Here is a 27,263-nt window from a genome sequence, read left to right on the forward strand (position 1 = left end):
CTAAAAATATTTCATCATTTATTATGTTACTTTGGGTTACTTCTGTGCTCATAGTGGGGTATGGTAGACAGAAAATACACTTTGGGATATGATGGAACTGGGTTTGAAATCCAGTTAATCGTGAGCTAGTAAGTACTTACTCTGGTCCTCAACCTCTGTATCTGCAAAACCGTGAACATAATCACATCAACTTAGAGAGGCAAAAGAGTTGGTTAAGAGCCTGACTCTGGGACTAGGCTGCTTGACAGACAGCTCTGGTTCTTTCTGGCCATGTAAGGTTAGCAATGTCACCTAATCTCACTGGCCACAGCTTCCTCATCTGTAAAATGAGGACAATCCTTGCCCTCAAAGAGATGTTGTGAGGATTAAATAATTAAATACTTCACTTATAATAGTGCCTGGCACCTAATAAGCACTTAAATTTTAGTGATTTTTAGTGATTACTATTTTTAATCCCCTTATTAATTTTATTTATTACTTATATTTCTGTTGTTGCGATCATGATAGTATTTATGAATGCTATTATAAAATGTGACACAAAGCACACAATCAAATGTTGATTTCCTTTACTATAGAAATTACCGGGTTTCACACTATTCATTAAGAAGAGTACTCCATGGACACAAATAAGTGAGATGAGGTTTGCCCTCATTTGATGGCAGGTTAAAAAAAGAAAAAAAAAGGAAATGGGAGTATAAAGGGTTAGGCAGGCAAACCAATTTTTAAGCAATGCAAAACTGTTTAAAAGTGGGGGGTGGGAAGAATTCTTAATAGGCAAAGGCAAAAAATTAGAAAAGTGTGGGCATAAAAGGATGCCTTGCAAAGTTAAAATTACAATCTTTTATCAAGAACTTGGGAAAATTGTTTTTAAAGCACAAATCCTTGCCGTCTTAAGAGTTTAAGAAGGCATAATGAAGTACCAACTAAGATCCCTTTCATTTTAAAATACGAAAACTTAAAAATGATCACCACTCGGGGAAAAATACCCCCACAGTATTTTAATACATGACAAATGAAAATCAGTCAGAATTCCTTATGCTAGACCCTTAAATTATTATATGCTCTGTTGTACCCGCATATGCACCTACTAGTTAAGGTCACCATCAGAATACAATGGAATTTTAAGAATGAGATTAAATATTCCAAGTATATTAAATAACTCACAAAATATAAGTGGTATCACCAACAACGCAGAAACTAAGCTGTTTTAACTAGCATTACTTACACTGAAAATGAAGATAGAATTTTTTTAATACACTGGAAGCAATTCCAAAACTCACTGCTAAAAACGTAAGGGCTAAGTTTTATGAGTTTCGAATCAAAACTGTGTGAACAACATAGGTATAAATCCACTTGTGTTTCTTACATTTACCCTATTTAATCTTCAAGCTGTCAAATTAAATTTGTTTTATGAGAAAAACTATGATAATTTTATTATTTTATTATAATTTAAGACATGAATTATTTTCCCTTTATTTAAAAAATCCAAATCGTTAAATCTTGTAGCACTTCTTTGATGGACGGTAGCAAGTTTTTCTTGTGATACATACTTACAGGACGCAGGGTGATGACTCCTTCTGTTATACTGTCTATAGTCCACAGAAAACTTAAGGCATGTTTTCTCTAAAGAATACTTTTAAATGATCAGAGAAAAGCCTAAGGTTTGAAGTTTATGTAAAGCCTTACTGCAACCTTCACTTCCCTCTTCGTAACAAAATTCTAACAACGCATTTATTAAAAAAATCACAGAATAATTTTTATTTATAATGAAGTTATTCTTTCTAGACTCTAAATCATATGTTCACTCTTATAACAGAGAATCATTTAAATAACACCACCAAAATGAAGACCAAACAATTGATTAATTGATATTATTGTATCAATTTCTTTGAAAAGGCATAATGATATCCAATTAGTTTTGCAACATGGTCCATTTTCCAGTGAAATTCTCAACAGACTGCTAAGAATTAGTCCTTTACTGACCGTGTACTCTAAGGTGTGGCAGATGTGGCTCTCCTAATGGCTTCAGAAGTTAAACAAGTGATCTGCGGAAGAGGCTGACTTCATAGGTGACCCATCCACAAATGGAGAGCATGCCTTTCAGCTCCTTTGGTTTTTATAATAATCCCTTTGGAAAATTATTTGATGACTGTTCCCTTAGAATTCTATTTTAAGCAGGATGAATCACTGCCTATACAGTTTGTGCCAACGTCCTTGACTTTCTCATTTCCACTGTTTTGTTTATCAGATCATATAGTGATGGTAGTCTTATTTTATCCATATTTTTGCTGTAAACATTGAGAAATATACCAAGGACAACTAACAAACCAGACCACACGTACCTAAGAGGAGAAAGAAGGAAAAAAATATTAATATCAAGGTAACAATTTATTGTTAACCACAGAACTTGGTGATAAGTTCACAATAATTCTGCAATAAAATTTTGCTATTGGAGGCCTACAATAGCATTAAAATGAAAAATAGTATTTTTAGATCAGATTAGATAGAATTCCATCTCATTTATATTAAGTATATTCAGAGAGACTTTATAAAATACTAAATGTAGTTCATTTGAACTTTGATGATAACAGCAAATTCAAGTCCACGTCCTAATCAACAGTCTAAGAATGTACTTAAAGCACTGAGTACGTTCTGCCAATGGCCATCTTGGGAATTCAATCTGGCAGTCCAACTGTTTATCCCAGTTGGGTAGCACATAATGAGATAAAAAGGGGCACATCCTGACAAAGCTGGGGAACTGGCATAGATTGCTGTAATATATACCTAGCATATGGGGAAAGAGAAACTAATTTATAGAAAACAATACACTGACTGAAAAGTACCTTGTGGTTATCTTTAAGCTTACACATTGATAATTTCTAAGTTTGAATCTTCTCAATCACTAAGCAGCATAAATTTAAATGATACTGATTTCAAATGCATACTAGACAGTCGAGAAAACAGTTAACTGCTTTACAAGAAGCCATATACTAAATAAACTTACAGCATAATTCTCTACCTCAAATCCTTTGTGGGAGAGGGGGACAAATAACAACTTTAAAAACCATATATACGGTTTCATATGTATGTGTGTATGTTTCAAGGCAAGGTGGAATCCTTTAATCTCAAGACATCACTCATGTTCATTTATATTGGAAATGGGATCATAATTGCATTGGGACTCTGGTTAGGCAATTTAAGTGTACAATATGATTTCTTCAAAATAAATAGCAGAAGACATATCAATAAACTAGGGCTCCAGATGAAACTGATTTTTTATAAATAAATTAAGGCTGCTTAGGAGGAAATGTGAAACCAGGCATCTACAAGCAGAGAAACCTGTTGAATTAAAAAGTACTTACTGAAACGTGAATGGTTTAGCAAAGAACATAAATGAAAGTACAATGGTCATGGCTTTTCTTCCTGTTGTCACTGCACGGAGAAAAAAGGTTGGTTTATAATGTGCCTACTATCTTGGTAATATTTTGGAAATCGTTTTCAACAAATACTTACAGAGCCTACTATGTGCCAAGATCTACGTGACATGCCAAGAAAACGATGGAAAGCAAAAACCAAACAGAAAGTCACTGTTGCCGCTGCTATGGCATTTACAGTCTAGGAGGGGTACAGATATTAAACCATATAGTTAAATGTTAAAGTACAACTGTAATAAGTACTTGATAAAGGCTATGACACTAGGGAGGCAGGTCATCCTTAGAAACACTCAGTCTGGCAGGAAAAATAGGCTTTCCCAAAGAAGGTAGGATTAGGTAGAGCAGGGGTTAGTCTTTAAAAGAAGTAAGCTAAAGCACATGCTAATATCCTATCGTGGTCATCTCTGAGTAAGACCATGAATAATCTTTACAGTCTTCTTTACATGTCTGTATTAACTTTTACCTGTCTTTCAAGTACGACCTTGAAGTCTGCTGTCAGGTTTGAAACCCTCCTCCGTCCCACCCACGTAGAGGTAGGACCTTGGCATATGTCTCCATCATAGCCTTCCGTCCAACTTTGCATTATCAGTTGCTATCCTCCTCTAGATGGTGAGCTTTACTTAGTTTCTTGTCTTATTCATCCTATATCCCCGGACTCGACAGCTCCTGGCACTTACTATCCAAGGTATAAATAAATGAACTCCAAATGAAGAATCTGTTTTGGAAATGTGTCAGAGCCTGATTCCCCAAATCTATTTTTCCTTCTGTATTAGTAAACGGACCCCTATTTTAACCCCTACTTCCTTCTGTGTTAGTAAACAGACCCCTATTATGGGTATACCTTCCAGCCTTTCCTATGGTTAGGTGTTGTCATGTGATGAGGTTTGGGCCAAAGAAAAGTGAGCAGAAGTGCTGTTTCTAGGAAGTGTACTTTCTAGGAAGATTCCATAAAGAGAAAGATGTGTCCTTCATCTTCTCCCATCCCACTGCCTGGAATGAGGAAGAAGATGGCAGAGAAGACAGAAGGAGCCTGGTTTCCTAATGAGTGTGATGCCACCACTCCAGCTCAGGAGGCAGTGTAACATGTGGGTTAAGAGCACAGGTCGGGATCCAGACTGCCTCACTTGGAATCCTGATTCTGCAACTTACTAGGTGGTTGACCACGGGGCAAGTCACTTCACCTCCCTGTGCCTCAGTTTACCCTTCGTAAAATGGGACAATAACAGTGCCTACTTTTTTATGGGATTATTGCAAGATCAAAATGAATAATGTATGTAAAATGGCTCCTGGTACATAATAACGGATATGCATGCTGGCTATTATTATTACTGCTGAATTTCTTTTACATGAGACAGAAATAAACCCGTCTACACCTTTAAGACAAGGACAGCATCTCACATTTTTTATACCAACCACAGGGTTTAATCAATACATATTGATTAATATCAAACCTTTTTAAACAGTTATTATCTTATGAGCAAAACTGGAACCTGAGCTAAATATATGAATTTGCAATCTTTCTTGGTAGCGTGAGATGACTTGACAGATTATGGCTATGGCCTGATCTACAATTACATGCCCTCTGTTTACCATTAGCAATGTAAACTTTAAAAAGGGAAGTTATAAATAAGTAAAAAGGGGAGTCCTATGTGAGCAAATAAAGAGAAACGTTACAAAGCAAATAAACTTTTACAAAGAGAGAGGTATTTATTCCTTTGCTTAACTGACTCTGTAGTATTAGAGTAAGTATTCCCCTAAAACTATGAAATATTAAAATCAGGTAAATGACTAATGCATGTTTGCATTATGATGTAAATCCTATGTATCTCTGATAGAAATGGTCAAGTCCAACCCAGTCTCTTCACAAGAGAGAAATGAAGCCCAGGGAAGAGGGGAGAGTTACTCTCCAGGTGATGTGTCATTAAACATCAGAGCTGCGACTGGGCTCTCCTTCTCCGACATCTCAATCCAGTGCCCTTCATGACAATGCCACACTGTTTCCAATCCTGGGCTTCACTCAGGGCTCTCTCCATATGGGAGAGGCTGAGAGCATTTGTCATCTGGACCATTCACTGGGCAAATGATACAAGGTTAGCACATGGAGTTATCTGTCCTCCTCACTGGGCCTCACCTGTTGCCCCTCATCTGTTTTCCTGACTCCCTCAAAGCAAAACCAATACAACTTCCATTCCTCTAAAGTGCCAAGCAAAGTTCCTGCATAAAGCAGGTACATGATAATTATTAGGGAAAAGAAAGGATAATCTGGTTAATGCCCTAGAAAGTGTACAAATGAAAGGTCCAAAAAGCTTTGTTTAAAATATACATGCCATACTTTAAGTGCATCAAAATAGGAGTTTTCGGTTATAAATTAAAAGTGCATATAAAAGCAGGATTTTTCTCTAAGGGTATTCAGCGCATCATACTTTCTAATAAAAAGTCCTTTTAATGTATTTAAAAGTTACTATTTAGATAAATGTATATATTTGATTTTAAGATTAACCCTTCAAATAAAAAATTATGAGCAAACATCATTTTCTTTAGAATTTTAAAGAAATACCATAAGCCAAAAAATAAATTGATGAACTACAACAATTTTCTTTTTAATGCAGAGTAGATGCTGCCTGTATCTTTTGAAAAGCAGCATCAGAGAAAATTTAAATGCTTACTTCATAATCTAAGCAGGTATATCATTCCTACCTGTTACAGCAAGAAGTGCACCGAAAATTTTAATCAGAGCCAAAACAAAGGAGATTCCAAAATACCCAGTGAGGGAAAAAAGGAAAGCATAACCGTAAGTCTGAATTGGATTCTGCAACATATAAAAAAACCTGTTAGGAAAATGCAAAACAAACCCTGAGGTATTACAAATGAAATAAAACTACAGATTTTAATCAACTTCCTGAGCAATAATAAGCCATTCAACAACGCAGTCAAGCAAAGATTCTTATTTAGTTCTGATTTAATGGAAAAACAATGACGAAATTAAAAATCCCCAACTTTCACATTATGAATCGCTTAAAAATTAACTTATAGGGTAGAGCAAGGATACAATAAATTTAAATATAAATCATTTCATTTTTGAAATAATTTCTGATCTGCATATATTATACTAAAGGAGTTATCAAATTACATAAAAAACAATCTTTTTGAACAAGAAATACAGAGGGAACTATTTAATGGAAGATGTTTACTTTTAAAAATGTGATTAGTGTTTACCTTTGAACAAAATGTTACTGCAGGGCCTAATCCACTAGTGCATGTCAATCCCAATAAAATGTACACAAAACCGATTGAATACGAATATAAAACCTATGGTAGATAAAAATAAAGTGGAAAAAAATGCTATCAAACCAAAAGCAGAAAATGAAGGATTTTCAATATATGGCTCAATTAATCTACTCAATTAAATCTGAAGAACCACCATTTTTAAGTGACATCATTGTTTCAATATGGCCTAGCTTTCTGGAGATGATGATTGATCCTCTTTATAAGTTTATGGCTTATTTTACGTACATCATAACATAGCAGTACTGATCCTTCCATGTATACAGTTACATAATATTCATTTTTTTGCCTGGCTTGATTACTGATGCAAACCACATTTGAATTTTGGGGTTCCAAAAACACACATAAACAAAACAAAAAAACCCTTTAAAGCCACTTATTAAACATCAGAACATCAAATGTTAAGTTTGTAAAGATATTAACAGATAATGAAAATAAGCAGGGGCATATCTATTGGCATATCTATTGCTTGATTTCCCAGTTTTCCTACCAATCTTTCTATCCCAGTTCCTTATATTCCTCATAAGCACAATCAGCAGGGGCATCATCACACTTGTGCACCTGTGATGTGTCGGGTACTAATAATGCTAATCATGTGCTAATAATGCTCTACATGAATTATTCCACTTCTCACAACCAGCCTATGAGTTAGACACTCTTAATGATCACTCCTCTATCTGCAGATAAAGAAACTAAAACTTAGAGATAGTAAGTCATTTTGCCCCAGTAAGAGAACTCGTAAAGCTAGGATATAAAAGAGGCAATCTTAGCCCAGAGTCTGTCTAAGCTCTTAACCACTGTATTATAGTAACTTTCTAGCAACTTATAGTTCCCTAATTATCTGATCTTTACCTTATCTAGGAAGAGTGGTGATGATGATCAAAAAAACTTCTGCCAAGATTAAAGACTCCTTAAAGATGCCCACTCTGCTGACAAAGTAATAGGAAAGACCATTCCCATACACCCTTAATGTGGTATGCTCTCTCTGTCTAGCGAGGGGTTAGCTATGAAATTAATGTAAACATACACATGATAACTTTCCTATATACAAATACCAACCAGGTAAAAGATATAAGGAAAGAAAGGACATTATTTGCAGTAACAACAGCAAAAAGATGAAACCCCTAACAATAACTTCAATAAGAAATATGTTGGATTTATATGAAAAAAACTTAAAAAAATCTAAGGGACATTTAAAAAAAGCCACTTGAATAAAAGGAAAATCATGGACTTGGACTGAAAGACTCAAGTATATAGATGCCATTCTCCCTAAATTAACTTATAATTCAATTCCATACCAATCACAATTAACAATGGAATTTTCTAGTTTATTTGGAGATATGAACATCCAAGAATAACTAATGGTAGTAATATTCTGAAAAACAAAAGGAATATTGCTGGCCAGTTCTAACAGATGGTAAATGTATGATAAAGCTGCTGTCATCATATGGTTTTGGTGCAGAAGTAAATTCAAAAGAACACAATTCTGAATCCTACATTAGAATATTATATGATAAAGAAGGCTGGAAAAGTAGATTTTTCAACAAATGATACTGGGACAAGTGGATAGATAAGAAAATTTTTTAAAGTTTTGGTTGGATCAAAGATTTAATTAGGGTTGTCTGGGTGGCTCAGTCGATTGAATGTCTGCCTCTTGATTTTGGCTCAGGTCATGATCTCAGGGCTGTGAGACTGAGCCCCATGTCAGTCTCTGTGCTGGGAGTGGAGCCTGCTTAAAATTCTCTCTCCCTCTCTCCCTTTGCCACCCTCCATCTTGCTCTTAAAAAAAAAAAGGATTTAATTAAAAAGGCAATCATAAAACGAGTAGGCAGCATGGGTAAAATTCTTAAAAGTTGGGAAAGCCCTTTTCAATCATAATAGGTAGCCAGAACCCATGAAGGAAAAGATAAACCACATCAAAATTACAAACTTCTAAATGGAAAATAATACCAAATACAAAAGGGAAGAAAAGGGATGTAACACAGGATCTTTTTAATATGTAAAAAAAACCCTATAAATAAGGAAAAAAATTTATTATTTTTAATAAGGAAAAAATTTATCAAATACTATACAATAAGCTCTTAAGAGGGGTAGTGGTATCTTTTTTAGTTCCCATAATGTTTTAATGTATTACTTTTACGAAAATGATGATGACAAACTAGTTTAAAAATGCCATGCGAGTCTTTAATATCGTAACTATTTCATAAAGTTAGCACCTCACCACTTTTGAGCCTGTTTGCTGTGAAGAAGCACTGGAGTCCTTACCATTTCCGAATTAGAAGCATTATGCAGTTTCATAGCTTTCTCTTGAACATTTCCAATGACAGCATCTGCACACAGTGCCAGGGAAATAAGGATCACACCTTCAAGAAAGCATAAGAGAAACACAACCTCCTTATTTAAATAGGTGAACGATAATCAAGATTTATCAGAGATTTAATTGGGTTAAAAAACAAAAGCAGATCTTAAATCACATTGTTTCAATAAAAATTGATAATTTTTATCGACTACCAGCTGTAATGGGCACATATGTGATGACGTTAAAAACACAAGTAACCGACACTAATAAACTATACTCAAGCTTATTGTGTTTCCCTATTAGATCAACTAATAGTTCTGCTTTTAAATTAGATGAAATGTTAGAAAGGAACACTGTATTAAGCAAATATAGAAGAAATTCTTAGGAGCTCTGTCAGGACTGGTGGTTAGTCCGTTAATTGAAAAAAACAGACGAGGAGGGAAATCATAAAAGATGTTACCTACATTATTAAAACATTTCATTTAGAACACATAAACATGCATGCAATTGCCAAGGTATTTTCTCTGAGTATGTGTCCTGACTAAAATTCTGCACTTTCTCTTCTGTATAAACCATACTTGTAACACACATTGTTAATGCTTTCCCAGTTGTTTTGTTAAAAAGCACATGGGAAATGCAGGAACTTCTCAAATAGTTGGGGTGCAGAATCCTTTCACACTTGTATGATATCCTGCTCTTTTTACAGTTGTTTCCTTCATACTTAATTCAATGGTGATTTTATTGACTAGTCAACCAAATTGTTTCAATTAACTTAACAGAAACAATTCTGTCTCTCTTCAAATTATTTTTGAACAATTTAAGTAATATTATTACATGGTTATAGTAACAGGTACAATTGGCATAAACAAACCTGGAAATCAACACTCAGGCAAATGAGCATGTCTACCTGAGAAGCAGGCTGTTAACTGCCAGTGTTTGGGACACTGGTCACTAGCCATGGTGCTTTACAGAAAGAACAAAAGGCAGCCTTGGTTACGTCTGTGAGTCTGCTGGGATTTAAGGAAGTTTCCCTTTTGCATTATTTTTTTAACAATGTATAAGCAATCTCAGGGAGCAGAAAAATATATGTACATGTGTGTGCACTTGAGAACTTTCAAGTTTTCATGCTTATTCTTCAATTTGCCTTCTGATCATCTAACTTTGTGGTATTACCTAATCATAAATTTTTATCCACCAAACTTGATTCTGAATGCTCTTTTACTTATTTCAAATACCAAATCTGTCCTTAAAACAAAAAGACAAGCTGCTGTTGAAGACCCTGAATACAATATCCTAGCTCCTAACAGGCTATTCGAAGACATTCCAAAAATGTTCTGAACAATGGCAACGGCATGAAAATACCTGAATTGCACTCTGAGGGGAATATTTAAAGGCAGACATTTATTTGAATAAGTAAATTCTGATATATTCGCTTTATACGTTCAAAGTTTTATTTATGTCTACCTTAAGTAACTATCTTAATAGTGAATCTAATCTCCTTTAGATAATAAATTGTCACAGATCAGGGACTGTGGTAACTGTTCATCAGTTATTCTTAATGATGAAGTATTATTAGGTTCTAATTCTCTTACCAAATATTTCCATGGGAGTCAGAATGGGTTGACACTACATCACCACGAGAAGTTGCAGGACTACTGACACCACCTCATTCCATCATTATCGTCCCCCCACCCCAGCACGTGCATGCGCTTTCATATCCATTATTCCATCACCTCAGTCAACCCTCCCACTGCCCTTGTGTGAGGCAAGCTATCATCATTATCTCTGTTTTAAAAGGGAAGCATAAAGGGGTCTGACAATTTACCCATGGTTATAATTTTAAGTGATCTGAACAGAACTGGAAGCCATCTCTTTGACTGCAAATCCTGTGCCTTCTCTACAACTGCTTTTTCATAAGTAAAAGAGTCAATTATCTCAGTTTTCATATATAGTTTTCCTTTTAGTGTTGCTGACATGAAATGTTCCTGAAAAATCTAAGCCATGTTGGACACATCTATAACTATAAGCTTTCTCAGAGTAAAACTCATTGAAGTAATGATCACTTGTACTCTGAACAATCAAAATTGAAAGAGATGTAATAGGTTCCACCAGAATCTTTTGGTTGTTAAAAGGGTTGCTCGAAGAGGCTGTACTGGTTACATTTAAATCCATTAACTTAGCCTGGTTAACAAAGTTAGTAAAGAAGGTTGACTCATTGCCAATAAGAAAAATTTTGATTCTTAGAAAGAACAAAGCTGATGTAAATGATTTTCTTCTTTATGCAACACTTTTTTTCTCATGAATAATTAAAATTATTTCCCATTTTTTCACACTTCCTCTGAACACCTTTTTATTTATTTTCCCCCGCTGAGGACTTACTGGTATAAATGCAACCATATAAAAGCATAAGTTATGAAAAACAGTCACGGTGCGACCTCCACAGCCCAGACCCTAAAAACCCCCTCTGAGAGAGGAAAGGGAGGAAGGGAGAGTCCCAAAACTGCCTAAGAATGCTACAGCCCCTGGGCCCGTGCAGGCCTGGTCCGGCTGGGGTGGGAGAAATCGGGTGCCATCAGTAGTCAGTGGAAAGCTCACACAGCTGGCCCGTGGAGTCCAGGTCAATGGTGAAGTCCAGGTCATGATTATTCTTGGCACTGGGCTGCATGCCAATGGTGCCAAAGATCTCCTCACTGGTCTTCACTGTCAGGTAGTCTTCCACATAGAACACTGCCTGCTTGCAGCATACATATGGGGACTCGGGGCTGGTGAAGCCCATCCTCTTGCAGTGGCGAGGGAACTTGATGTTGATGTAAGCCACAGGGCATTCCACTTCACTTGCAGGCAGAAGGGAGAGGTGAAAGTCAAGTCTTCTATCTTGACAGTGTAGATGTCCACCTCCTTTATGAGGCAGGCCTTGGTGACCAGCTGCGTGGGGTCCACCACATCTACCAGGGGCTCCTTGATGGCCACACCTTTGATGCAAGACATGTCAAAGCCATATACATTCTCCCACCAGTGGCTCTTGTCTTTGTATTACCAGTCTTCAATGGCTGTCATGTGTAGCGTGGCTCAGTCTGGAAAGATTAGGCCATCAGGTGCCAGCCACTTGTCTGGGGCATAGGGCACCATGTTGAGCACTGATCCATAAAAGAGGCAATGGCCCGTTCACTCACTGATAATGACGTCCACCTTCTCCACCGAAGCGCTATTTCCTCCACCTTCCCCTTGATGACAGTCACCATGTGGTCTAACTTGTTGGCTTTGACAATCTTCACCACATAATCAGAGATACTGGAACACTCAATCCCAAAGACCTTGTGGGCTCCAGCCTTGGGAGCAAACTTAGAGGATCCCTGTGCCTGAGCCTACATCCAGCACCACCTTGTCCTTAAAGAGGTGCCAGTTGTGAAACAGAGTTTTGGTACATGAGGGTGTGCACCTCATCTTTCAATATCTCTTCCTGAATGCCGAAGTGAGCACAGGAATCAAAGTAGTAATCTCTGGACGTCATGTCCTCAGCATTGGGCTTCTCGCTGCTTTCTGCCTGGCTACAGGAGACCTCCATGATGCAGTTTGCGGCCTTGGGTGCCACCATCTTCATCCGTACCTACTCCTCCTCTCACCACAAAGAGGCCCCTCCCAATACCTAGGTATTTTAAATACTGTTTCTGTCAGGCTAGGAGATGGGATGATAATAAGCTTATGAATAAAGATAAAGTATAAGAATGGTAATACTGTATATATAATAATTTCTCTTCAAGGTCTTTAGAATAAAAACAATATTCTAACACCTTTATGCTATTTAGTTCTAAATATACTATAATACCTATTCTGCCTGTGAAAAATCTAAATTTTATTTATAAAATTCCACCTGGCACACTATGAGGTGACTTCATGGTGGAAAGTTCAAGCACTTTAAGGTTCTAACCATACTTAGAGCACACAGTTCAATATTAACATACAGCGTACCTTTCCCTCTTTAGCTAAAACAATGACAAGTAAATGTACAATTTCAATTTAAAAAAAAAAAGAATAAAAACAGTTACTAATGTGATTCTTCTATAACTCATGTGTAAACTTCCAACTCAGCCCATGAGAAATTGCTCTATTATGTACTCGATCACAGAAGATTTTGACTGGCCAAACAGCCTCTTGTTAGGTCAAAATACAAGAGCACTAAAAATAACTGTTACACTTGCAGGACTGTAATATTTTTACTGTATCTTACATGGAAAGTCTGAAAGCTTTATGTTAGATATGAAAATCACAGATGTCACACCATCATTTGAAATCCTTATGAAATTGTAAAAGTTCTTACTCTTAAACCAAAATGCCTGCAAAATCCAGGAGTACAAATAATTTCCTTACCTGTCAGGTTGAAATTTGGTGCAATCGTGCTGTCAGCTAGGGTGAACCATATCAGACCAAGGCTCATACACACTGCAGCTGACACATCTGCAATGTTGTAACGCTTCCCTGTGTAAAATAAATGTAAGCCAACCTCATTATGCAAATGCCCACTTGGCACAGTTTCAGATCTATGTGTCTAACCAAGTAGAGCAGGATCTGCTTTTTATATCCAAAGTAAAAATATATGAAGAATGTTTAGATCAACGCCTGAGATAGTCACAGAAGGGCTTCTGAGAATTAAATGACCAATGAGCACCAACATGTCCTCATAAGTCAGATATGAGATCCTACTTTATATGTTATGGTAGTGAGTAAATATGAACATTTAAAGTTTGTGGACATGAGTGCCTCCTTTACTTCATATATAATAGAAGGTATGAATTTTCTTCTAGCTTATACATTTAAAAGTAACCAGAGCAATTATTCAGGTTATATAACTGTTTAAGTTTACAATGACCATAATCAGATAAGTTCTAGGTTGGTGAGAATTAACCTGTTATGGTATATCCACATTATTTAAATTTTATTTAAAAATTATGTAGTATAACTTTTTCATAAGGATCACTAAGGAAATATTATACATGCATGTGGTTTTTAATAAGGATTGGTGTCAATGCTTTTTCCTGCAAGAACAGCTACCCTGATATTATATGTGATATAGCCAACAGACACGTTCATTACAGAGGGCCTCTGTGGGAAGGCATCCAATGTAAAAAAAATGAAGTTAGGCTGTTTAAGAACTTTAGTGGTACAGGGGCCCTTGATTATCAAAACAAGTATTTCTCATGACAGTGACATGAACAACAAAAACTTGTTCTACTTGCTATTAGTTTCCTCTTTACTCCTATTTCCACATAGCTTGTAACTTAGTTGGGGCTCTAGGAAGCCAATAAGCCCGCAGAGTTGGTAAAAAAGCAGTTATGCTCAGGTTAAGCTTACTTCGTTGAGAGAATTGTCCATTTGTATAATGGAGGTAGAGGGAGGTGCCCTGAGGAGCAGGAGAGAGAAAGAATTGAAAAAAGGGAGTTTCCAGGTATTTCTGAGTTATGCCTTCAATACTTGAATGTAGTATTTCTGGAAATGTGGTAGATTCCAGATTAAAAGAAAAAAAAATAATAAAACAAAATACTATTTTTATTTTTCTTGAGTCTGAATTACTGATTTCGAATACTAGGAGATATCACAGAAGTATCAGTGTTTTTATAATACCTTATTTTTTTTTAAAGATTTATTTATTTTTTGACAGAGAGAGAGGGAACACAAGCCGGGGGAGTGGGAGAGGGAGAAGCAGGCTTCCCGCGGAGCAGGGAGCCCCATGCGGGGCTCGATCCCAGGACCCCGGGACCATGACCCAAGCCGAAGGCAAATGCCTAATGACTGAGCCACCCAGGCGCCCCTATAATACCTTATTTTTATAAGATGTCACTCAGAATTGTTCCAATATCGAGAATGTTCATTGAAAATATTAATTGGAGTTTAATGTTTTTCCTAATGCTAGATGCCATAACATATCCTATTAGTTTCAAACAGTATGAAAATATATCATTACTATACCTTGAATAAAAACTCCTCCTAGCATAACAGGAATCAATTTGCAGCACTTGAAGATGACTTGGGTAGGATAATTCAGGTAGCCCAAGGAAGTATTTGATAACCCCATAGTACCCACAGTTAGAAAAGCTATTATCATGTAGGTTTTTCCTGGTATTCTGTAAAAGACAATTTTTAAAATCTTCATTTCGGGACCCAATTCATACTACTGTAAGATAATGTGTTGACAATGTGTAAATGTCTAATTTCTGTTGAATATTTCTAGCAATATTGGTGAAATAGCAGTATTTTTAAAAGTTATCACACTTCACTTGTATAAAACAATGTTGGTAAAAACAACAATTTACCCTTATTTAATCAATCACAAGTGAGAACTCGAACTGTGTGAAAAAAATGGTGTACCAGAGTTACACAGATTCGCCCTGATGGTATTAAAAAAAAAAAATGTTGGTAAGAGGTTTTTTTAACAGCCGTTCCATATACATATATATATAAACTATCTCGACTAAATTTAGAAAAAAAGAGTTGAGTTTTAAACAATATTGACCTCCACAACGGTAAACAGCCCCTAACTAATTTTCAACTTCTAAATTGTTGTTCTGTTTCCTAATGTTCCCATCTAGCATTAGGAAAAATATATTCAGCCCTTCTGCTAAAATAACCTGAGCAGAGTATCTCCAGATATTCTGGAGTGGTGACTTTAAACATGATTTTTATTACCACAATGTCCACTCTAACTCTGTATTCCATAAGATGTTACAATAATCAACTTCAAGATGAAGAATCTGATTCTCTCCTCGGGATCCCAAATCACTACTTTGGGTTCTATCTGAATTTCCTAAATGGGTTTTTAATTTGGCATCTTCAGAATTTTATGCTATTATTGCGAGCATATGCTCACTTTGACTAGATATTTAATGGTCTAAAATAATCTTGTACACTGGTGTGACTAACACATGAAGTACTATTCACAAAATCAGATTATGCTGCATACTTAGAAGTAGCTTCCATTTGGGGATTTATGTTCCATTTAAATCAAGACAACAAAATTCCTCCACATTTTTTATTTGGCTAGATATAAGGCAAAATAATTTACTGGAAAAGTCAATTAAAATCTATCTTTTCCACTTATATTTCAATTTCGAGGCCTTTCCTACTTAACTACTAATACAGTAGTCAACATTTAAAGTCCATGTGGAGGTAGCTCGGCATGCACGTATGCATCAGCGTACACAGACACTGATTTGTATGCTGTCTGTGGGGTTTAATCCTCAGTGAGGTATCATCAGGGAAGGACAGCACTACTCCAAGTAACGACAGAAGTCACAGTGGTCAAATTTCCTCAGACATAAATTGCAAATAGTGGCCAGAAAATAATTTTTTTTCTGCCTCGAGTCAGAAAAAATCACAAGGATGGTGATTACAGAAGTAACATAACATAGGTAGAAAAGCAGCCTAAAACTCAGGAGGCCTGTATTCAGAGGGTCACAACTCTGAGCGCTACTTGCCGTACAGACTCATGAAAACCCCAGCCCTCCTCGAGGTGTGCTTGCCCACTGGTGAGACCAGGAGGTTAGATTCATCATCTTCCTCCTGGGTGCCGCTGTGGCTGTTTTATTTAATATCCCAATTTCTCACTTCTTTAGGCGGCGGTGGGGGGGTGGGGAGTGGACTGTGACTTTCAGTGGCCCCTTCGAAACCAATTTGACAGATCTCCTTTATTAAAACCTCATGCAAAGTAATAATAAAGTTACAAGGTAACTTTGATGAAAAATAACAAGTAGTGTATTTAGGGTGTTACAGCTTACAATATCCTCCCCGCACATTACCACATTTGATCCTCAAATGTCAGAGAATTTAAGCAACTCCCTTGAGGTCTTAAGAGAGCTAATTAGAGGCCATGCCAAGACTCAAATACATGTTTTCTGACTCCTCTACTCTTTCAAGTATGTAGTATTCATATAAATATAGGAAGAAAGAAAAAAAAGAAAAAAAAAAACGAAGCAAAGAGTTTGGCTACCTAAAGGTCTGAAGAGCAGCACCACTTAAATAAATTCAGAAATATGTGATTGAGCATATTTTCATTGTAACATACCTTTAAAGGCTTCTTCTAAAAATGTTTTTAATGGAAGTGAAAAGGTTTTAATTCATAATTATATTTATTATACGTCTGTAAATTCTTCTATATGCCTTCATTTATGTTTAAATCAAACACAAATTATTTTATCTTTAAAAGTGTTATAGTCATTTGGTTTAAGGGTTGGGATAAACATGGCTGGAGGCTCAGTCCCTATTTCATTTGGGTAGATGAGAGAGAGGTCTATCTTTTTTTTCTAAATAGGCTCCATGCCCAGTGTGGAACCCAATGCGGGGCTTGAACTCAGGACCCTGAGATCAAGACCTGAGCCGAGATCAAGAGTCGGACGCTTAACTGACTCAGGCACCAAGGCACCCCGGAGGTGTATCTTTTTTAAAGGAGGTGTATCTTTGTGTTACTTTCCATTTTATAAAGATAGCATTAGATTCTTTTACTTTGGAAATAGACATCCAGCAGTTTGCAACGGGTAATGAATCATTATGCTTTCTTACACATTAGTCTTGACAGATATATTTACTTTCTATTTTATCACCTATATGGCTGAGTACTGCACCTATATGAAAATAATACAGACGCTAACCTCAGATTCAAACATTTTTTTTTACTATCACTGCTATAATAATTTATTGGCAATAAAGAGAGGTTGAGAAGCAAAATTAGAACTATGAAGGAATACTGGTATGAATAACTTAAATACTTAAAATTTTATAGTTACCTTCAGACAAATATCAAAAACATTTTTTGTAAGAAAAATAGTAGCTGTGAATATTTATTTTTACTGAAAGACTAAACATTTCTATCATTGAAGACAGGCTATCAGTATTATAGTTCCTTGCTGCATTTAAACTGTCCAGTGTATACATGAAATATTCACATCTTAGAGTCTGATATGACAGGATAACCACACTTACATTTACCAAGAAGTTACAATTTCCTAACCTTCTCCTGTTTATCATCAGGTTTTTACTGCATATTGTTCTGTATACCATTAAAAATATTTCGCGATATTTCTCAAATCTAGATGGTCAATGCAAAATGTTATGTCAAACAAACTCCTCTGATTCTAATGAAAAGGCATGCTACGAAATTTCTCTGAGGTTTAAACATGCAGTCTCAGCGACTGCACATTATAAAGAAGACAATGTTAAATAGAATGTATCCCACAAAACATTAACTGTACATTTTAAAAACCACTATAAAAGTGGCATTGACTATTCACCACTTGCTCTTTCTTAGCACTGTAAATCTTCCAGTAATCGTAGCCATTTCAGTTCAGTTTATAAAAACACGTATGTACATCTGAATACTTTCTCCTGTTTCAAGATACATTTACTGTAAGTTGAGCCCAAACTACATTTTTCTGATAACATTACACTAAAAGAGAGACCACTTTCTTCAGTGTACAATTGAACTAAATTTAATATTTTTTTGTAAGTTGGTTATACTGATAAAAAATCTTGGGTATTAGATATGTTTTAGTAATTGCAAATGTATATATTTCATGTATGATATACTCCATATTCCCAAAGAACAAAACAAATTTAACTACTACTAATGAACTTAACTGTCAAAAAAATAAAAACAAACCACATACCTTCTCCTTTTGTCCTGAATAAGCTGAAGTTCTATTAGGCCAAATATGGAGTAAAATGCAAACTGTACTAAAGTAAGGTACCAGCCATAGGACTTAAAACCCTCCATTGAAAATATTAATTCCTGTCAAAAGATACATGAATACTGTTAAGTTCTGGGGCAGACCAAGTTCCTCACAATAAATTCCTATAAACACAACATTTTAAAAAGAACCCAAGCCTCACCCCCAGCAACAAAAAATAAAAAGCAAAATAAACACCCAAACCACAAGGCTTCTCAGAGGTAAAATTAGAGAAGTTCAGAAGGCCATTCCAAAGGACTCTAGATATTCAGGTGAGAAAAGCAAAGGGAGGGAGGGATAACTATGAAGCAATGTTATCCTAGGCTTTTCTTTTTTTAAAAAAAAGATTGCCAAAATTAAGAATTGCCCCAACAATGGGCAAGATAGTTGGGTCAAGGACTCATTTACTGTAAAACAAATATATTTCATTAGAAGTCTATTATCTCAGGCTTGTTTTTCTATAGGAATTTAATCAGTTCAAACCAGTAATGTGATTTTTTGGAATATTTGTGCCACAGATTATATAAAATTTCTCCTTGTAAAGGAAATGGTTACTTTGTCGAAACATGTTATCTTATGAAGTAATATCTACGTTGTTAATAAGCCATTAACAAGTCAGTAAGAGGTATTCCAATACCTGGCTTAATCGATTAATCACTCCCCTCCCCCAACCATAGACTCTGAACTAGATTTTGTACATTTTTAGGATACTGTGTAATTCCCCAAATTTAGGTTTCATGTTCAAGTAAGTCTGAAAGATATTTAGTATTTTTCTGGCATATGAATTATAAAATATGAAAATAGCTTTATTAAGTATGTTAGCATTCAGATATTTCACTATACTGTATCTATACAGCTAACTTCATCACAAAACCCCAAGCATTTTCTTTGGACTATTTTAATATGCTATTATATGTAAGAGTTAGTAGCAATGTCAGTTTTCATAAAGCAAAAGTAATTATTAATCTTAAAAGCTTTGCATGTTATAAATTAAAATCTCTGATTAATCAAACAGAAAAAGAATAAAATTTGTAAATTTCTAATTCATTTTCCTTTTTTGCAATGGCTAACTCTGCTCCCAAATTATTTAACAATGGTGTTTTGAAAAAGAAAAAAAAAATGTTTCTCAACAAGAAACTGAAACCTGTATTTGATAAAATTTACTGTTTTTCATCATTCTTCATTGTGATATCTTGAGTTTTTGTATCATCCTCTAGTGGGGAAATTAGTTTTTATAAATATTAAGATTTTTAATTAATGTTTTTGTTTTACACTAATACTGCTCATAGCATTTTTACAAGCTAAGGAATAGCCAATTCTACCATTTTCTTCATTTATACTTCCTTTTATCTTCCACCTCTATAGGACAATGGGAAAGAGTACAATAATTTTTAAGATCATTCTAACTGATTAATACTAAACAACACCAGAAATATTAACTGTTTCAACAAAACACATCCATTTCCATTTCTTGAATTATAAAAGGTTTTCTCACATTAGAAAGCTGCATAAAAAAGGAAAGTTGGTAATGGCTGAAAATACTAATGAACTGACAATTAAGAATAGCAGTCCCCATTCAAACATTGTTTACACTAGCCTGGCTCTTCACCCATCAAGCCCATGTCCCCAGAAGGTCAGGAATTTGCTGCTAGTCAAAGGTAAGACGACAATCCCATAACATAATACAAACAGAAGACAATTTGTGGCAATGTCAGAAATGTTTTGCACCGGCAAAAATCACAGAAAAATAAGGTTCTGACAAAATTAGATTTGAAGAGGAAGCCAAAAAGAATGAGAACACAACAGGTGCTTCATAAAAAGAACAATTCAGATAGTACAGGATTAAACAGAAACTCCTGGAAACACTATAAAGCATCCTCATATACTTTGCAAAAATGACCTTTTATTATTGAGCTCCAAGAATCAACAATGGACTAGATTATGGCTTTTGTGTTATCATTCAATTTTATTGGAGAATTACGTTCCAAAATACCACTGAATACTTGAATCACTCTCTTTTAGAAACACATGGGTGCAATTAACATATTTCAAATTTTTTCATAATTTTAATTTTTTAAGTTTGTCTCTGCTCCCTTCCCCCCATCTGAAATATTTAACTGTGAAATTTTGATCCCTGCTAAAAGTAGCAGACTATCTTTTAAGAATCCTTTTCTATATTAAAAAACTCAAAAATGTGAATAAAGTGGCATCCTATAAAGAAAAATATCTTGGACAAAACTATTAGTAATGCCCATATTGACCGCAACTGTTATAATTAGCATCTTGTAAATAAGTATTTTTTACCTGTAAATATCCATAAATTAGGTAAAATACAAAAACTCCAGCAACACATATGAAAAACTGAGTAAGTTTGTTAAATCTGCTGAGATTTATGCCAAGTACTATGATGTCATCTATTGACTTGATGTGTGGTGACATTGTCTGTGTTTTGGGAGGGACAGTGATAGAAATATATTTCCTGGAGTGGTTGAACTTGAGATCCATTGTTCTTGTTTTGCTGCATTCAGTGCTTCTATAATTATCTTTGTTGGTTTCCTCTCCTTTGTTCAGTGTTTCTTTTGCTTGCTGAGGCAAGTCCTAAAGAAGGAAATAAGGAATTAAAGCAAAAACATTTGGATCATAAGATACTATGCTCCAAATATTTCACATCACGCTTTAAAAATTACACAGGTAAATCTCATTCTCTCTGGGTATTAATATATTAATTCCTCTATACAAGCTTCCAAGCAACCAAAAACAATGTCTACTCTCCAATTTATCTTCTCCTGATAAAGACCATACATCGCTAAATATATGCTATTCTCATTTCCACAGCAAAAATCAAAAGCTAACTTGGTGTTTCTTTTTTTTTTAACTTAGTGTTTATTTCATCAAAGAAGTAAATATGCTTTTATTATGGTTTTATATGTATTAAGGAAATAATTTGTAAAGCCCATGATAGTTTATGAGTGACATCTTAACATTAAAGTTAGTCTTTGCAGAAAAGAGCTGATGCTCCTTTAAGTACTAAGTCAACTGTAAATGTATTTGTTAATGATGTTTTAAAAGTAAACTCAAACAACTTTACATTATTTTAAAAAGCTAGATTTATCAGAGACAACAGAAAGGAATAATATGCCTTAGCAAGAGCATTTCTTAGGTTAGGTTAAAAGAAAATGTTTTCTTCCTTTGGAGAAAATCATTTTAATTTAAAAAGTCTTTGGGGAGTTGTTGTTCAATGAATATTAAGTTACAGTTATATAAGATGAGTAAGTTCTAGAGACCTGCTATAGGACATAGTGCCTACAGTGAACAACACGGGTGTGCACGTAAAAATCTGTTAAGAGGGTAGATACCATGGTGAACATTCTTCACCACACATACACACACACAAAGGGGCAAACATGGAAGCTTCTGGAGGTGACAAATGTGTATTACCTTGATCGTTATGGTGATGGTATTACAGGTATATGCACGTGTCCAGACTAATTAAATTGTGTATGTTAAACGTGCAGTTTTTTTTGTGTGTAACAATTATATCTCAATATAGCTGTTTTATAAAAAAGAAATAAAGACGCTTCTGGGACTATAAAAAGTTGGAAAACATAATTTTTTGTTAGTCTGTGAAAAAAAAAAAATCATGAGGGCTCCACAGATGACTGTCAATTTCCCTTTGGATTTATATAGACCAAAGAATGAGTTCCATGTAGAGGTTGAAGAGAGAATGAAGAATTATGACAATTAAAGAACAACCTGATGATGAAAAAATTATCTTCCTAGAAAAAACTCCCTGTCTGTCACAATCCAATGGGAACTAAAATTTAGAATAGTTGAGGAAAGAGGATAGATAAGGATAACTTTGACAGATTTGGAAATCTCTTTAAAAGAAACTGTCACGATGGTTTAAAATGGCAAGAATTAGAGTCACTTGTTCATGATCACTTCTCCTTTGCTAATTACAGAGATAGGTCATCTTCAGTAATTTAAATTGGGATCAAGGTTCGGAATACAACTTGTAACTAACAATACTCAGGCATCAAATAACATTTATTTTACAGGGCACCTGCCAAATTTCTAAATAGAAAAAGCATAATTTTAAAAAGTTTTACTGTATTTTTCCTTTACCTGTTTCTTCTTCTTTATATATTGTTCTTCCTTCCCACACTGTTTCAATCAGTCATCTCTGAGTTAAGACTTTTTAAGTCATCTTGCAGGATACCCTTGAGATTTGACTTTCTTTATAAACCATGCTTTAAATGATCTTGAATGTAGAAGAAACAAAAACCTGAGTAACTACTTTCCATGTGTGTAGGCATGGATACAGAGTACCATTCAAATATATCTGGCCCCACGTAAGCTTCTCCCTCCCTCCACCTCTTTCAATCAAGCCCTGAACTGCCCACAAGGAACTGTTATTTCATTCCTGAAATACACCATGGACTTTCAAACACCCTTGCCTTATGTTCATGATGTTCTTTCAGCCCGATGTCTTTTTTCTCTAGGTCAGCATTTGAAATAAGCTTTAGCGTTCCTTCCTTTGGAATACCCTCCCTAATTCCCTCAGTTGGGAGAGAAGAGAAATGGAAAGGCAAGACTCAAATCTTGTCTCTGCATCCTTGATATCTGGCATACTCTGCACCCAAACACTCAGATGAACCAAATAAACGGGCCCTTCCCCTGGATGCCCTCAAAACCCCACCTTGCAATCACTTACTGTCTACTTGAACACAATTTTTCAAATGTACTGTGGTGTTGGCAAACTTTGTGAGCAAAACTAAAAATTGTATAGAAAACAGAGGTTAGGGGAAATGTGCAAATAATGTTTATATATTTACACAGAGAGAATAAATAAAACTTCTAGAAGACCTGTCTCCTGCTTTTATTAGTATCAAAAATTTCTCCCGCACCCATCTTCTGCTGGAGGTGTTTGTAACTTAGCAAAATGGCTGGCATACTGTACTGACTCAATAAAATTACAGCTACCATTATGAGAAGCCTTTCCCCAGGCTTTGGATTTTGACAGATCTGAGTTCAAGACCCAGCTTTGATACTGATTAGCTGAAAAGCCTTGAGCAAATTACTTAACCTTTCTGAACTTTAGGTTGTACATCTTTAAAAGGGGGGTAAAAAAATGTGATAGAATTTTTGTTACGACTAAATGAAATAAATTTAAAAGTGCCTAGCATATAGTAAGACAGATCACAAATGTTAGCTGTCATTCAACTCTTTAGAACTATTGCTAGTATGATATGGTCTGCTGACACAGATTCCTCACCCTTGATGTGCAGCTAGAAATATGAATCTGGATTTCCAACCCAGACTTCTCTTCTGGAATCCAGATCTCTATTTCCAAATGCTTTTTTGAAAGCATTTCTACTCATGAGTTCCACTGGCACCTCATTTTAAGTGTCCAGAGCGGAACTCATTATGTTCCCCTCCAAACAAACCTGCTCTTCCTATATTCCCAATCTCACTTACTGGTATGAAGCCAAAAATCTGGTATTTATTAGACTCTTTCCTTTTCCTCACATTCTATATTTTGCCAAGGTTCCTGTTGACTCTACATCCACAAATGCACCAAGAATCTGTTTCTGACTCTACCATTAGCAGCTGTTTTCTCTTGCCTAGATTACTAGATTAGCCTGTTTATAATCTCTTCTTCCCTTTCTGATCCCTCTTTCACACTACTCAGTATGAGTGCTCATTATGCTGCACCTCTGATTAAGGTCCTATAAATTACAAGCTGGTTGATTCTCTGGACTCTCATAGCACTTTATAAATATTTTTATAGATACCTAAATCATAACGGCCTTTTTGTTTTTGTGTCTGCTTCTCTCACAAATTTATGATACCCTTTAAGGGAAGAGACAATACCATCTGCATTATATTTTCGCACATAGCAAAAGTATAAGATATGAAATGAAGGACTCCATTGCACTTTAGTAAGCACCATTTAGTCAATAGAATCCTGCTCCTTTCCGACAATTTGCTGCTTTTAACACACCTATTGGCAATCTTAGGAGCCGCAGATCTGTGCCAGACAAGTAGAGTTAAATCCCTCCAGCACTGTCACTTCTCGGACATCTGTGCCAAAATACTGACATCTCCACTGAAATTTCCCACAAAGCATCTGAAATGAACATGGAAATAAATTCACTTCCTTTGCTTACTTGAGGTACCAGCACCAGAAAATCTGCCCTGCGAGGCCTTGCATTTAGAAAGCACTTTTATTAATCAGAACATCACTGGTCAGATCATGTGACTGATGAAGATACTGTAAACTCTGATACCCAGTTACTGTGATCCTTAATGTTTGCCATACGCCTTCCATTTCAGACATTAATGATGGATATTAATCACCATCTAAAGAAACTAGGCCCATGTCCTTCTGGTGCAGGAAAAATAAAATCAAGCATAAAAACTGTTTTCAAATTAAATGATCAACATTTTGCTTTGCTTTAGAAATTCACAGTAACCCTTGAAACTAAGAACAAAAAACCCACAGGTGTGAATCACTGCCTAAGGCCTCTTCCTGAAGTCAACACAGATATGTTATGTTATTGGGGGTACAAAAAACTGTTAAAACGGAATAAAAAGGTAGCATTTCTAGAGCATACTGATATTTAAAAATTATAAATAACTGGTGATAACACTGATTTACAATGACCTACTTAAGTCAAAATTATTTCAGTTAATGTCTTAATCTAGTTTTTTCCAACCCTTAGAAGAAACGTCTCCCATAGAAAAGGGTAGAATATGAGGAAATTATGTCATTACAGTGTAAATAACCAGAACAAACTTGATTCTGTATTTTGTCACACTCAATGTTACAAATAATCTTGCCACTATACATAAATTAAGTGGACTCTAAATAGTAATTGAGTGACCTATGGGGTTATGATTATAAAACGAAAAAAATACTGTCTCATTTCTTTGTACACACTTCAGATTACACAAAGTTCAAGAAACAGTGCGCTAATTTTTGATGCTTACTCTACTTTTTCCAAGGGATAAATCTAAACTTAGGATTTGACGTATATTTAGAAATTAAGTACAAATAACACTTATCTAAATTATTTTCAAATGCTGCTGTATCTCTCTCTTCCACGTCCCAAACTATCCCAATTCACTTGGGAAAGCGTTAATCCAAAAACCAATTCTCAACATCTGAGGTCCTACCATAGAAGAAACGCATATACCCAACACTAAAAAACTCTCCGTTGGCACACCAAAGCATTCCACCTTCTTTCAGTAATTCTTTAAAAGAAAAACAAGGTGGAGAAAATTAAGCTGCAAAGACTGGAGAATCTGCATAACTTCTAGTGGAAGTTTATCACATAAATTTAATAACCTGGCAAGAACAATCACCTTGCACTACAAATTAAGTGGACAGCAGAGTACCCTAAGTACCCTATCTAACACAGAACCCGGAAATAGCTCTTAACTAAGACGCAGCCTTGGGAACCCAGGCGACTGACAGTTCTCCGGAGGCCCCTTACCATAAGCCTAAAAGGCCCTCCTGGAAGTGGCCTCATGTCTCAGAGTCCACAGACGGGGACGTGAGGGAGTTCTAGCCAGCCGCAGGGCGGACAGGGGGCGAGGAGGAGCAGATACTCCTCCCTAGAAACCGTGCCGGCAGGTTTCCGTTCTTTATAAAAGGAAGTCACCCGTGCCCTCCATCCCGACCGAAAATAAACTGTGTCAAGATTCTCTGGGGAGAGGGAGGTCTGGGTCCCAAACACGGCGAAGGGCCGGGGGGACACGTCCACTTCAGAGCCGGTATGTCACCTAAAAGGGTGAGCCCAGCCCGAGTGGCGCCAGCCAGACAGAGCGTCTCCCCCTCCCCAGGTCCGTCGCCATCACCTCCTTCTTCTCCTCTCCGCCTACTCCTGCACTTTCCACAGCGGTCGCCGCCTCCTCGCAAGGTGCTCGCATCGCCGGCGCCCGCGCGCCACTTCCGCCTACGTGTCTCCGCGCGCGGGCGCAGTTGCGCGGTCCCGCCCCCTCGCCGGCCGGGGGCCATCAGGCAGCGAGGGCGCGGTTACCTCTCGCGCATGCTCTCTCCTCTCCCGAATGCTGGAAGAGCGCAAAGTGAGCTTGGCCGTGCGAGGGCTGCGCTTCTGCACCCACTAAAAATGGCGTAGGAGTGTCGAGCCCCGACCGGGTGGAGAGTTTTCACCCACCGATCCATGTTCGCTTGTTGCTGGTCTCCGGGCCTCTGCAGCCTCGAGGGTTGTTGCGGCTTGGTACTCCCCGCGCCCCTGCACCCCTTGGGCCCCCACGCAGGAGACCACTTACACTGCAATGGCCCTGCGCTGAAATTTGAGAAGGAAGCCTAGTGGAGAATGTTGAACCTGGATTTAGAAACCCTGGGGTTCCCTGTTCCCTCTTCTTGATCCAAATGAGTTGGGCATAGTCAACCCTACCTGTCTCCAGTTTTATGCTTTTGCCTGACTTGTGCCCGCTTTCTGGTGAAGGTGGACTGAAGGCGCGCTTGGGTTGCTTCTGACGTTATAATCCACCTGTAGCTCA

General features: G+C 36.4%; 1 protein-coding gene and 1 pseudogene across 6 annotated transcripts; both read right to left on the bottom strand.

Moving 5' to 3' along the window:
* Nucleotides 1-1,475: 1,475 nt before the first annotated feature.
* Nucleotides 1,476-26,685, bottom strand: SLC35B3 (solute carrier family 35 member B3). Of its 6 annotated transcripts, XM_032424801.1 has the most exons (12): nt 26,595-26,678; nt 24,736-24,861; nt 22,857-22,992; nt 21,036-21,329; nt 18,672-18,793; nt 14,983-15,137; nt 13,387-13,494; nt 8,985-9,082; nt 6,651-6,743; nt 6,132-6,243; nt 3,363-3,432; nt 1,476-2,342 (listed from the first exon to the last, which is right to left on the bottom strand). In XM_032424801.1, the coding sequence occupies exons 4-12, from the start codon at nt 21,234-21,236 to the stop codon at nt 2,192-2,194; spliced, it is 1,110 nt and encodes a 369-aa protein (XP_032280692.1). In that variant the 5' UTR covers nt 21,237-21,329; nt 22,857-22,992; nt 24,736-24,861; nt 26,595-26,678; the 3' UTR covers nt 1,476-2,191. The 6 variants fall into 6 exon arrangements, with proteins under 6 accessions (XP_032280692.1, XP_032280691.1, XP_032280689.1 ...); XM_032424800.1 differs by lacking the exon at nt 24,736-24,861 and having other exon boundaries at nt 26,231-26,685; XM_032424798.1 differs by lacking the exon at nt 24,736-24,861 and having other exon boundaries at nt 26,595-26,684.
* Nucleotides 9,097-13,376, bottom strand: LOC116644934 (annotated as a pseudogene).
* Nucleotides 26,686-27,263: the final 578 nt, after the last annotated feature.

This window comes from Phoca vitulina, unplaced genomic scaffold (genome assembly GCF_004348235.1).
Source record: "Phoca vitulina isolate PV1807 unplaced genomic scaffold, GSC_HSeal_1.0 scaffold31, whole genome shotgun sequence".
Lineage (NCBI taxonomy): Eukaryota > Metazoa > Chordata > Mammalia > Carnivora > Phocidae > Phoca > Phoca vitulina.